At 43.8% G+C, this 14,375-nt stretch overlaps 2 protein-coding genes across 3 annotated transcripts in view; both read left to right on the top strand.

Moving 5' to 3' along the window:
* Nucleotides 1-3,065, top strand: part of LOC106609228 (putative adenosylhomocysteinase 3) — a 41,572-nt gene extending 38,507 nt beyond the window's left edge. For both annotated transcript variants that reach the window (XM_014207773.2, XM_014207775.2), the window contains exon 17: nt 450-3,065. In XM_014207773.2, the coding sequence (XP_014063248.1) occupies nt 450-456 (7 nt within the window). In that variant the 3' untranslated portion in view covers nt 457-3,065. The remainder of the gene's footprint in view (nt 1-449) is intronic.
* A 3,777-nt stretch (nt 3,066-6,842) lies between these two features.
* The window catches only part of LOC106609237 (striatin-interacting protein 1 homolog), a 45,868-nt gene continuing 38,335 nt past the window's right edge, over nt 6,843-14,375 (top strand). Inside the window, exon 1 of the mRNA XM_014207792.2 lies at nt 6,843-6,986. Within this exon, the coding sequence (XP_014063267.1) occupies nt 6,966-6,986 (21 nt within the window). The 5' untranslated portion in view covers nt 6,843-6,965. The remainder of the gene's footprint in view (nt 6,987-14,375) is intronic.

The raw sequence follows: 14,375 nt of genomic DNA, 5'->3' as shown, positions 1-14,375 counted from the left end.
GCATACCCAATCCATGTCTCAATTGCTTAAAAATACTTCTTTAACCTGTCCCCTCTCCTTCATCTACACTGCTTGAAGTGGATTTAACAAGTGAAATCAATAAGGGGTCGTAGCTTTCACCTGGTCAGTCTGTCATGGAAAGAGCAGGTGTTCTTAATGTTTTGTCTACTCAGTGTATACGTTTCGTGGCGTTATAAATAAAGTTATCAGAGTTATGAGAAATCAATCAATCAAATGTATTCATAAAGCCCTTTTCACATTAGCCAATGTCACAAAGTGCTATACGGAAACCCAGCCTAAAACACCAAACAGCAAGCAATGCCGGTGTAGAAGCACGGTATGACGGCTATGCCGGTAGAGAGATGCTTGGTAGAGAGAGATCCACAGTGCAAGATTGTTAATTAACTGTAACTACATGATTTGACATTTAGTTTTTTTTCCTCCCCAAGGTATTAAACCAGCTCTGAAATGAAGAAAATACCCAAGGCTCCAAAAATCGTACAGAACCCAGAAGAAAGGAGAGAGGAGGACGGAGTAGTCACACACCTGCTTTTTACAAGAGGGGAGGAGCTGTGTGCTAATTGCTCAGAGTGGAGGGCGTGGCTTACCTGTGCTTTGGCAGTGTTTTATTTATTTCCGCTAGAATAATGTAACTCTAACCTTTTTGAGCTGCTCCTGCCATTTTGCGCTCCTTAGCAAGCGTCTCCTGGGGATTTCATCGTCTTCTCTTAGCTACTTGTCTTTCAGTCAGTCGTACGTAAACTCCGTTGCGAGATCTTTTTATTGTTCGTTTAAAAACTAAAGATGAAAAACTATCAATGAAGAAAAACAAATGTACAAAAAAAAAATCTGTGAATGAAAGATGACCTCTGAAAGGTTTAGTGATGGACGTGTGGGTCATGTCCTGTTGTCTGTCTTTTCCTACTCTTGATTTTTGTTTTGTTTTCATAGATAAATTGAAAGGGATTAGATGAAGAGGTGGGGGGTCATTGGGTCCAATCATATCCTGTCTTTGATCATTTGATTCAGATTTATTCTCTGTCCTTGTTTTTAAGTATGTTTTAATGCGTTGGTTCTCCTGTTCCCCCAATCAAACTGGACAGTGACAGGTGTGGGGGCGGGGTCTTTCCCTGTGATTGGTTGGGACCTCTCTCCCGCACCCATCACTCAAACACAGTGAATCCATCTCGGCTCCCTGTACCACAGCCTCTCAATAATGAACTATGTTCTTCAGCTCCCAAACTGCTCACATGATGCTAGTGTTGAAGTTATATGAAAAGTATTGCGCCGACCAGAGTTTATGACATCCATTCACGATGGCCGGAGCGAGATTCTCCTTTCAAAGCATTATACTGTATTATAAACTGAGTAGTTCGAGCCCTGAATGCTGATTGGCTGAAAGCCGTGGTATATCAGACCGTATACCACCATGACAACACATTTATTTTTACTGTTCTAATTATGTTGGTAACCAGTTTATAATAGCAATAAGGCACCTCAGGGGTTTGTGGTATATTGGAAATATACCACGGCTAAGGGCTGTATCCAGGCACTCTGCGTTGTGTCGTACATAAGAACAGCCCTTAGCACAGGTATACTGGCCATATACCACAAACCCCCTCGTACCTTATTGCTTAATTAGAGGCATGACAGGTTTGGGAGATAATTACAAGGGGATATATTTAGCTATTTATGTAGAAATGTCGATTTTTCTATCTTTCCTCCACCCATCTAATATCTTACCTTTTTGAAATTAAACATCTGTCTCGTTATAAAGATAAGCAATTAAATGTTCTGGATGAATTTTAAAAACAAACTGTGACACAGACTATTTCAGTAAGATACCAAATGTACAGCCAGGCTGGCGCTAGTTTCTTTGGCCGGGTCCTCAATAGTAAGCTGCTGTAAGCAAACCTGTACGGTAATTACAGCGCTAAAACCAATTAGCCGTTGTCAGGTGTTAGTTGTGATTTTTAAGTGCAGTGAGGCTATAGCTCGATGACTGGGTCATTACGTATGCTTGTAATTAGTTGGGGACCTACGTTTCACACGTTCCAATAGGTGTCACCCCTTCAGACATCAGTTTACCTCATTTGTTCCAATTTATTATGCATTTATTATTAAAGAAAAGGTCATAGTCACCTTTATAAATGTCCAAGATTTGGTGTCTTCGTTAGTTTGAGTTTGTCTGTTGAGGGCCAAACTCCTCTGGTACGATTTATTAGTCCGGCTTAATTTCCTCAACGTTTTTAGATTCAACTTTGTTAGAATCCCAGCTGTTTGGCTTTTCTCCTGAACCAAAAGCCTGTACTACAAGCCAGCTGGGAGGAATCAGCTTTTCTTCTCATTTATTTTTTGACATCGTATAGAATGGACTTAAATCCATAAGAACGTACACTCGTATGCTCCCATGTTAATTATGCCCATACTATACATTCTAAAATGTCACTGTGTTCATGTCATACTCGTGAGCTACCATTTGTGCATTTTTATGCCCCAGCCTCCATAATAACCATCTTCCAAGTCGGAGGCCCCCTCTGTGACCATCCATACTACCCATATTTCTGTTTGTCTGACTTTTTAGAACATTATCCTTGTGCTGATTATCTCATCTGTTAGTGGTTTATCGTGTCTGACCGTGTGAGAGTGAGCCTGTGCGTGCTTGAGTGAGTGAGTGTGTGTGTGTGTGTGTGTGTGTGTGTGTGTGTGTGTGTGTGTGTGTGTGTGTGTGTGTGTTAGGGTCATATGTAGTAGGATATGGTTGCTTTGATACAGTTGTCTCAGGATCATAGCCTGTGCGTTCCGGGGGTCAAAGAGCATTAGTCGGTCCAATAGCTGCATCACGTGGGCAGGGTTAATGCCAGCATCTTGTATGGTTAACTCAAAAGTATAGGAATTACAGCATATCGACTCTTGTATTTATTGTTGAAAATCCACAGTCCGTACAAATGGAAAATTCTTACATTTTTAAGTTGTCGAAACAATGTTTAAATATTGCAAGTGAAAATGATAGATGAGCAATAATAAATCTGTAATCTTAAAGAATAAAAATGTCATTGTATCAATCTTTGTCGTCTAATATATGATGTGCTGTATTTTTATTCATTTTCATGTATTTTCTTGAATATACCTACATTTGGATAGAAAGATTGCTACCAATGTCTATTAAGCATACACAGTGAGGGCGAAAACGTATTTGATCCCCTGCTGATTTTGTACGTTTGCCCACTGACAAAGAAATGATAAGTCTATAATTTTAATGGTAGGTTTACTTGAACAGTGAGAGACAGAATAACAACAAAAAAATCCAGAAAAACCAATGTCAAAAATGTTATAAAATGATTTGCATTTTAATGAGGGAAATAAGTATTTGACCCCTCTGCAAAACATGACTTAGTACTTGGTGGCAAAACCCTTGTTGGCAATCACAGAGGTCAGATGTTTCTTGTAGTTGGCCACCAGGTTTGCACACATCTCAGGAGGGATTTTGTCCCGCTCCTCTTTGCAGATCTTCTCCAAGTCCTTAAGGTTTCGAGGCTGACGTTTGGCAACTCGAACCTTCAGCTCCCTCCACAGATTTTCTATGGGATTAAGGTCTGGAGACTGGCTAGGCCACTCCAGGACCTTAATGTGCCTCTTCTTGAGCCACTCCTTTGTTGCCTTGGCTGTGTGTTTTGGGTTATTGTCATGCTGGAATACCCATCCACGACCCATTTTCAATGCCCTGGCTGAGGGAAGGAGGTTCTCACCCAAGATTTGACGGTACATGGCCCCGTCCATCGTCCCTTTGGTGTGGTGAAGTTGTCCTGTCCCCTTAGCAGAAAAACACCCCCAACGCATAATGTTTCACCTCCATGTTTGACGGTGGGGATGGTGTTCTTGGGGTCATAGGCAACATTCCTCCTCCTCCAAACACCGTGAGTTGCGTTGATGCCAAAGAGCTCCATTTTGGTCTCATCTGACCACAACACTTTCACATAGTTGTCCTCTGAATCATTCAGATGTTCATTGGCAAACTTCAGACGGGCATGTATATGTACTTTCTTGAGCAGGGGGACCTTGCGGGCACTGCAGGATTTCAGTCCTTTGCGGCGTAGTGTGTTACCTTTTGTTTTCTTGGTGACTATGGTCCCAGCTGCCTTGAGATCATTGACAAGATCCTCCCGTGTAGTTCTGGGCTGATTCCTTACCGTTCTCATGATCGTTGCAACTCTACGAGGTGAGATCTTGTATGGAGCCCCAGGCCGAGGGAGATTGACAGTTCTTTTGTGTTTCTTCCATTTGCGAATAATCGCACCAACTGTTGTCACCTTCTCACCAAGCTGCTTGGCGACGGTCTTGTAGCCCATTCCAGCCTTGTGTAGGTCTACAATCTTGTCCCTGACATCCTTGGAGAGCTCTTTGGTCTTGGCCATGGTGGAGAGTTTGGAATCTGATTGATTGCTTCTGTGGACAGGTGTCTTTTATACAGGTAACAAATTGAGATTAGGAGCACTCCCTTTAAGAGTCTGCTCCTAATCTCAGCTCATTACCTGTATAAAAGACAACCTGGGAGCCAGAAATCTTTCTGATTGAGAGGGGGTCAAATACTTATTTCCCTCATTAAAATGCAAATCAATTTATAACATTTTTGACGTGTTTTTCTGGATTTTTTTGTTATTCTGTCTCTCACTGTTCAAATAAACCTACCATTAAAATTATAGACTGATCATTTCTTTGTCAGTGGGAAAACGTACAAAAGCAGCAGGGGATCAAATACTTTTTTCCCTCACTGTATGGTTGCATTCACACAGGCAGCCCAATTCTGAGACTTTGCCAATAAATGCTTTTAACCGATCAGACCTTATACCAATTATTGAGCAAAAGATCAGTATTGGGCTGCCTGAGTAAACAAATTTCCCATGGTCTTGAGGCATCTCTAGACTCCGGCTGATCTGATAGATGAGAGGATGACTGCCTGCTGCTGCTGGGAGCTCAGCGAAAGATAGACATCAGAAATGACACCACTTGAGAGAGGAAGAGAGGATGTTATGTGAAGTGCTAGAAACAAAGTAATATCATTGTGAAGTAGGGTGTTTCACTATAGCTTGGATTATTTGATCACCAGGCACTGGTACCAGTGTTTGGCCAGGTTTTACAGGATGGTTTTAGGTTATGTTCCCTCAATCTTATTTACAAGCCATGTGCTATAAGACGTATTACTGCAGTTGTGAAGAACATGTGCTTCTCACATTTAACACTGGTTATTCAGTGACTCAACATGATAGATTCTGTGTCCAACATTTGAATTATGTTCTCAGAACTCATAAGTTTGGATACTTACTCGGTCATGGGGCTATAATTGGGGTATGCGCTCAGATTAAATGGATTACTGTGTTGCCAGATGACACAGTGATGGGGGGGGTGACGCTGGGTGTGTCGAGAGCACTCGAAAGCAGCTGTTGTCGCCAGTCAATCACAGTCGTAGAGAGTGCACCCACTCTGCTACGGACACCCTGAAGCGCACACACAATCAGATGTTGACTGCCTTTTATCCCGTTCGTGCTACACACACACCGACTTCACTCGGTTAATGTGAACGGTTTGACACGCAAAGGTAAAAACCTAAGATTCATTATTAAACTGTTGTTTTGGTCCCTAACAGCCACCAATATTAACCATATCAGGAAATCAAATGTATTTGTGTCATGAGCAGAATGCAAAAGGTGTAGACTTGACAGTGAAATGCTTACTTATGAGCTCTTTCCCAACAATGCAGAGTTTAAAAAAGGTGCTAATAAGAAAAAGAGGAAATAATAACCCAACAAAGGTGGCCTAAACAGAATGACATTAACACAGGTGCATTTCACATCATAATCATGTTTGTCTTGACTTGTGTTCTTCATCAATAAATCCCTGCACACAGTATAAACACCCTCGCACCCAACCAGCCACCGTGTGTCAAGTTCACATACGTGAAACAGATATGACCTTTGCGCTCTCATTAAACTGTACACTCCAATCAGATCATGTTAAGTGCTTTTCTCAGTCAGGGGGGTTGTTACGGGGGTTGTTGGGGGGGCATGAGAGTGAGCAAGGCAATCTACGTCAAGCAGCCCCCTACTACAGTCACTAATCAATAATTCACTCAGTTCACTGTGGCGGTGGTGGGATGAGAATGACTGTGGAGTGGGTCTAGGTCTAGTCTGTCGTCACCCCTCTCCGACCCCTACATTACCACCACTCAATGTGGCAGCCTGCCTCAAGGGATGGATGTTTGGGGGGAAATATTAAATTCCCTCTAGATTAGTGTTCTTCAATGATGATCCTGGAAGCAGGCTTTTGTTCTGGCCCAGCAATAACCTACCCGATTCGACCAAATAGACATCAAGCTCTTGATTAATTTAATCCGGTTTGTTACTAGGCTGGTATAAAATCATTTTATTGACTCATAGGTTTTGTGTCTTGTCCCAGGTCTTGAATTGATTGAAATGCCCACTCTGACTAAGGTGTGGAGGATATCAGGATATGACAGATAATCAATACACAATCCAGTCATTCCGACAGAACAAGATGGATTAAACAGCTGTGTGAACACGATATGGTTTCATTCAAGCACATAGATACAATTGAATAGCCTATCAATACTAAGCCTTAATAGCAAACGTTTCATTAAATCCACCGAAACGGACAGTGTTTCTAATGTAGGTGCCATTATGGAACACTCAGCATCAGCACCAATTCATTGACCGCATTAGATCACTCGCATTCTCTACTCTACTGATTCTCTCGCGGGTAAGACCAACCCGCCAGTCACCATTTACAGTAGACGTTAACCACGCCCTCTCTGGCGTCCAGTCAACCAATCACACTAACGGGGACGGGTTTTCTGAACTTGGAATACTGAAATCTGTTACAATTTGTCAGGCTCGAACCTTACCCGAATGCACGAGCTGCAGAAAAAGTGAACGAACCAACACAGAAAGATGCAGGCAGACGAAATGGAGGTACCTATCATTAATAATATTAACAATAACTGAAACAAACAAAGGCCTCTGCCCGAATGGGAGATATGTGTTCATGAATCTGCTGAAGGATTGGGAGGTAAAGCCAGTTTGGAGCTACTCGTTGAGCCAGTATAGAGCGGTCCATGTCCGTGTGGTTTGTTGTTGCTGGGGAGCTTTAAATGCCCTTTTGCTACAGAGACGCTTTTGAAAGCATGCAGCCCAGGTTGTTATTTTGGTGACAGAGCAAGTGGATGCTATAAATACCGTAAATGTATGGTTAATTCTGAACGTGGCAAATACAGGTAGCTAATGTGACTGTCAATGTCCAGGACGTTTTGTGGTCGAATCTTATCTTGCAGCTGCCGCCTGTGTATTTGTGCATGACATCGTAGACCGGTGTCAGATTAGCAAATATACAGTAGGTTTATGTACACAGTATTGATGTTGGAGATATAATAACAATAATAATAATAATAATAATACAAATAAATCATTTGGTGTGTACTTATTTGTCCCATATGCTCGGGCAGCAGCCTATATGTAGATATGCCAGTGTGTGAATCAATTTTAGTTTTGAATTGCATTTATTTGTCAGTGCAGAAGAGTGGATTTGAAATTGATAGTTTCTCAATTATTACATATTAAGATGTAATTACTAACTGGATATCTTTTTTTAAACAGACATATGTTTTCAAAATGTTTCTCCAATTATATTGTACCTCTATTGCCTGTAGTTGCTTTCAAGTAAACATGCTTGACATTACGCTCCATATTACTAGGATACAGCATATAGTTCTAATAACTAATTCATTCAGCCATTAAAAATGAAAACGAATCAATTGCATTTTGGATTCATGTCTTGGCAGTGTAACCCAGATCCCGACTAGGCTGTCTAGCCCTGCTAGTGGGTGAACTGTGGTGGTGGGTAGCCTACATCAACCCAGTGAAATCACACCAATCATATCCCGGATCGTGTTTGTTGGGCATATTATATGGTGGGGGGAAAAAAATGATCCAAAAAAGGAATTAGAGCATATTTCCCCTCCAGCCTCAAGCTTTCCAAGACAGAGGTGGGGGGGTTTCAATGATGGTTGACAGGCATGAAATAAACACATGAGACCTCATCTCCACTCTGGTGAAATCTAAAGAAGGATCCAGCTGGCTCATTTCTTTACCAATGGCTTCTTTTAAGCAGGCTACTGCATCTGTAAACAGAACTCCGTGTAGTCAAGTGGCTAACACTACATTCAGTGCTCAAGCCACACAATGTACGCCTAAGTCATCATAGCCAATGTGAGATATGATCATCCCACTTAATTCTATTGCTTTGTCCAGGCTATTCCTCATGTGATCTGTGTTAGAGTTGATTATTGCGTTGGCCCATTGGCTTGGCTGGCTGGCTTCGGTCATAGGTTATTTTTAACATATGCTTATATGAGAAGATGGGGGATGGGGGCTGGTGGGGATTTTGACGGGATGCCCAGTGTTTGCGCACACTGACGGTAGAGCGCGGGTTCACTGTGACAGTGTGGAAGGAAGGGTAGTGTTCGTAGCAAGCTGGAGGGTGTGGGGGAGAGAGAGAATTGTTGATGCCCATGGGTAGCTGAGTGAGAGACACCAAATTCCCCACTCTCCTTCAAACAAACCAGAAAGAGCTCTATTGAGCGTAATAACAACACAAACCTTAGTTTCCCGTGCAACAGACACAACCGTCTGACATCCTCTCATCTCCTCTGGGGGGGACTAAGCCAATCAGACACTAGGATTGATGCCTGTGTTTAATTATGATCCCAATCAAACAATCGTGAGCTGAAATTAAAATGTGGTTTCTAATCAAATCAAATCAAATGTTATTTGTCACATGCGCCGAATACAACAGGTGTAGACCTTACAGTGAAATGCTTACTTACAATCCCTTAACCAGCAACGCAGTTTTAAGAAAGTATTTACTAAAATGAACTGAAGTAAAAAAATACATAAATAAAAATTAAAAAATTAAAAAATAACAAATCATTAAAGAGCAACAATAAAATAACAGTAACAAGGCTATATACAGGGGGTACCGGTACAGAGTCATTGAGCGGAGGCACAGGTTAGTCGAGGTAATTTAAGGTAATCTGTACAGTACCAGTCAAAAGTTTGGATACACCTAATCATTCAAGGGTTTTTCTTTATTTTCACTATTTTCTACATTGTAGAATAATAGTGAAGACATCAAAATCTATTTATAAAGCCCTTCTTACATCAGCTGATGTCACAAAGTGCTGTACAGAAACCCAGCCTAAAACCCCAAACAGCAAGCAATGCAGGTGTAGAAGCACGGTGGCAAGGAAAAACTCCCTAGAAAGGCCAGAACCTAGGAAGAAACCTAGAGAGGAACCAGGCTATGAGGGGTGGCCAGTCCTCTTCTGGCTATGCCGGGTGGAGATCATAACAGAACATGTCCAAGATGTTCAAATGTTCATAGATGACCAGCAGGGTCAAATAATAATAATAATAATCACAGTGGTTGTAGAGGGTGCAACATGTCAGCACCTCAGGAGTAAATGTCAGTTGGCTTTTCATAGCCGATCATTCAGAGTATCTCTGCCGCTCTTGCTGTCTCTAGAGAGTTGAAAACAGCAGGTCTGGGACAGGTAGCACGTCCAATGAACAGGTCAGGGTTCCATAGCCGCAGGCAGAACAGTTGAAACTGGAGCAGCAGCACGACCTGGTGGACTGGGGACAGCAAGGAGTCATCAGGCCAGGTAGTCCTGAGGCATGGTCCAAGGGCCCAGGTCCTCCGTAAGAGAAAGAAAGAAATAATTAAATCCACACAGGACACCGGATAGACAGGAGAAATACTCTAGATTTAACAGACTGACCCTAGCCCCCCGACACATAAACTAATTGCAGCATAAATACTGGAGGCTGAGACAGGAGGGGTCGGGAGACACTGGCAGGATATAAAAGCTATGAAATAACATATATATGGAATCATGTAGTAACCAAAACAGGTTTAAAGAAATCAAAATATATTTTAGATTCTTCAAAGTAGCCACCCTTTGCCTTCATGACAGCTTTGCACACTCTTGACATTATCTCAACCAGCTTCATGAGGAATACTTTTCCAACAGTCTTGAAGGAGTTCCCAGATGCTGAGCACTTGTTGGCTGCTTTTCCTTCACTCTGCGGTCCAACTCATCTCAAACGATCTCAATTGGGTTGAGGTTGGGTGATTGGAGGCCAGGTCATCTGATGCAGCACTCCATCACTCTCCTTCTTGGTCAAATAACCCTTACACAGCCTGGAGGTGTGTTTTGGTTTATTTTCATTTTCCAACCCTAACCAGAAACCCGTGGATGGATGGCAGAATTCGCGCCAAACTGAAAGTGCGATTCACCGCATTTAACCATGAAAAGAGGTCTGGAAATATGGCTGAATATAAACAGTGCAGTTATTCCCTCCGCAAGGCAATCGAACAAGCACAATGCCGGTACAGGGACAAGGTGGAGTCGCAATTCAACGGCTCAGACACGAGACATATGTGGCAGGGTCTACAGGAAATCATGGACTACAAAAACAGCCATGTCACGGACACCGATGTCACGCTTCCAGACAAACTAAACACCTTCTTTGCCCGCTTTGAGGATAATACAGTGCCACCGTCGCGGCTCGCTGACAAAGACTGCGGTGTCCCCCCCTCTCCTTCTCAGTGGCTGACGTGAGTAAAACATTTAAACTTGTTAACCCTCACAAGGCTGCTGGCCCAGACGGCATCCCTAGCCGCGTCCTCAGAGCATGTGCAGACCAGCTGGCTGGTGTGTTTACAGACATATTCAATCGCTTCCTATCCCAGTCTGCTTCCCCAAATGCTTCAAGATGGCTACCATTGTTCCTGTACCCAAGAAGGCATAATTAACTGAACTAAATGACTACCACACCGTAGCACTCACTCCTGTCATCATGAAGTGCTTTGAGAGGCTAGTCAAGGATCATATCACCGCCACCTTACCGGCCACCCTAGACCCACTTCAGTTTGCATACCGCCCCAACAGGTCCACAGATGACGCAATCGCCATCACACTGCACACGTCCCTATCCCATCTGGACAAAAAGAATACCTATGTAAGAATGCTGTTTATTGACTACAGCTCAGCGTTCAACACCATAGTACCCTCCAAGCTCATCATCAAGCTGGAGGCCCTGGGTCTCAACCACGCCCTGTGCAACTAGGTCCTGGACTTTCTGATGGGCTGCCACCAGGTGGTGAAGGTAGGAAACAACATCTCCACTTCGCTGACCCTCAACACTGGGGCCCCACAAGGGTGTGTGTTCAGCCCTCTCCTGTACTCCTTGTTACCCACGACTGCATGGCCATGCAGGCATCCAACTCAAGAATCAAGTTTGCAGATGACACAACAGTAGAGGGCCTGATCACCAACAATGACGAGACAGCCTACAGGTAGGAGGTGAGGGCACTCGAGTGTGGTGTCAGGAAAACAACCTCTCACTCAATGTCAACAAAACAAAGGAGATGATCGTGGACTTCAGGAAACAGCAGAGGGAGCAAACCCCCATCCACATCGAAGGGACAGCAGTGGAGAAGGTGGAAAGTTTTAAGTTCCTGGGCGTACACATCACAGACAAACTGAAATGGTCCACCCACACATACAGTGTGGTGAAGGTGCAACAGCGAATTTCTTCAGCCTCAGGAGGCTGAAGAAATTTGGCTTGTCACCCAAAACCTCACAAACCTTTACAGATGCACAATTGAGAGCATCCCGTCGGGCTGTATCACAGCCTGGTACAGCAACTGCACCGCCCTCAAACACAAGGCTCTCCAGATGGTGGTGCGGTCTGCGCAACGCATCTGCGGGGGCAAATTATCTGTCCTCCATGACACCTACAACACCCGACGTCACAGGAAGGCCAAAACAATCATCAAGGACAACAACCACCCGAGCCACTGCCTGTTCACACCGCTATCATCCAGAAGGGGAGGTCAGTACAGATGCATCAAAGCTGGGACCGAGAGATTGAAAAACAGCTTCTGTCTCAAGGACATCAGACTGCTAAACAGCAATCACTAACTCAGAGAGGCTGCTGCTGACTTTGTTACCCAATCACTGGACACTAATAAATGGACCACTAGTCACTTTAAATAATGCCACTTTAATAATGTTTACATATCTTACATTACTCATCACATGTAACCTCAGCAAAAAAAGAAACATACCTTTTTCAGGACCCTGTCTTTCAACGATAATTTGTAAAAATCCAAATAACTTCACAGACCTTCATTGTAAAGGGTTTTAACACTGTTTCCCATGCTTGTTCAATGAACCATAAACAATTAATGAACGTGCACCTGTGGAACGGTCGTTAAGATACTAACAGCTTACAGACAGTAGGCAATTAAGGTCACAGTTATGAAAACTTAGGACACTAAAGAGGTCTTTCTACAGACTCTGAAAAACACCAAAAGAAAGTTGCCCAGGGTCCCTGCTCATCTGCGTGAATGTGCCTTAGGCATGCTGCAAGGAGGCATGAGGACTGCAGATATGGCCAGGGCAATAAATTGCAATGTCCGTATTGTGAGACGCCTAAGACAGCGCTACAGGGAGACAGGACGGACAGCTGATCGTCCTTGCAGTGGTAGACCACGTGTAACAACACCTGTACAGGATCGGTACATCCGAACATCACACCTGTGAGACAGGTACAACAACTGCCCAAGTTACACCAGGAACGCACAATCCCTCCATCAGTGCTCAGACTGTCCGCAATAGGCTGAGAGACACTGGACTGAGGGCTTGTAGGCCTGTTGTAAGGCAAGTCCTCACCAGACGTCACCGGCAACAACGTCGCCTATGGGCACAAACCCACCATCGCTGAACCAGACAGGACTGGCAAAAAGTGCTCATCAATGACGAGTCGCGGTTTTGTCTCACCAGGGTTGATGGTCGGATTCGCGTTTATCGTCGAAGGAATGAGCGTTACACCGAGGCCTGTACTCTGGAGCGGGATCGATTTGGAGGTGGAGGATCCGTCATGGTCTGGGCCGTGTGTCACAGCATCATCGGACTGAGCTTGTAGTCATTGCAGGCAATCTCAACGCTGTGCATTACAGGGAAGACATTCTCCTCCCTCATGTGGTACCCTTCCTGCAGGCTCATCCTGACATGACCCTCCAGCATGACAATTCCACCAGCCATACTGCTCGTTCTTTGTGTGATTTCCTGCAAGACAGGAATGTCAGTGTTATGCCATGGCCAGCGAAGAGCCCGGATCTCAATCCCATTGAGCACGTCTGGGACCTGTTGGATCGGAGGGTGAGGGCTAGAGCCATTCCCTCCAGAAATGTCCGGGAACTTGCAGGTGCCTTGGTGGAAGAGTGGGGTAACATCTCACAGCAAGAACTGGAAAATCTGGTGCAGTCCACAAGGAGGAGATGCACTGCAGTTCTTAACGCAGCTGGTGGCCACACCAGATACTGCACCCCCTTTGTTCAGGGACACATTATTCAATTTCTGTTAGTCACATGTCTGTGGAACTTGTTCAGTTTATGTCTCAGTTGTTGAATCTTGTTATGTTCATATAAATATTTACACATCTTAAGTGTGCTGAAAATAAATGCAGTTGACTGTGAGAGAACGTTTTTTTTTTTTGCTGAGTTTATTTCGCTCTAGTACGTCTTAGCTCTCAGATGGTGTTTGGAACTGAAAACCACCTCATAATACACAACAAGTCTCCATCTGGAGTGGGATCTGGGCCCAATGTATTTTAAATGAACAAGTCATTAGGCCAAACGATTCTTACATTTTCAATCCCTCCTATTGAATCTCAACCTAATCTGACAGACATTTTCTGAGGCTTTGGGTGCTTCAGGTTCCAATGAATTACAGATGTTAGCCTATCCCTGACTATTGCTGCCCTTCTGTGGTAGGATGCATGAAAAACAACTACAGACAGTCCTCGCATTTCAGCAACGGCTCAGCCACTGACACATGCCATTTAAGGACCGTGATTAGCTGTAATTTTCTCTCTCACTAAATTGCTGCTGAGACACTCGCTCAAGGCTGACTAACGGCGGTCCTTAACCTATTTCAAAGTCTAGTCTGTCTCTATCCAAGTGCTATGGTCTTTTGTATTGGCTGGCAGTATGTGAATGTTGTTGTTTTGTGGTGCTTTGATAACTGGTGAGATCGTGCATACTGTATCGGTCTGTCTCAACCTGGGAAAATAATGCTTTTAGCAGCTATGACGGCTAACAGAGATGGGCTCTGTCTCTGTCCTTATTCCCGCTGTGTGTGTGTGTGTGTGTGTGTGTGTGTGTGTGTGTGTGTGTGTGTGTGTGTGTGTGTGTGTGTGTGTGTGTGTGTGTGTGTGTGTGTGTGTGTGTGTGTG

The sequence above is a fragment of the Salmo salar genome, chromosome ssa07, assembly GCF_905237065.1.
Source record: "Salmo salar chromosome ssa07, Ssal_v3.1, whole genome shotgun sequence".
Lineage (NCBI taxonomy): Eukaryota > Metazoa > Chordata > Actinopteri > Salmoniformes > Salmonidae > Salmo > Salmo salar.
The sequence above is the reverse complement of the archived record's forward strand: the minus strand, read 5'-3'. Positions and strand labels throughout refer to the sequence as shown.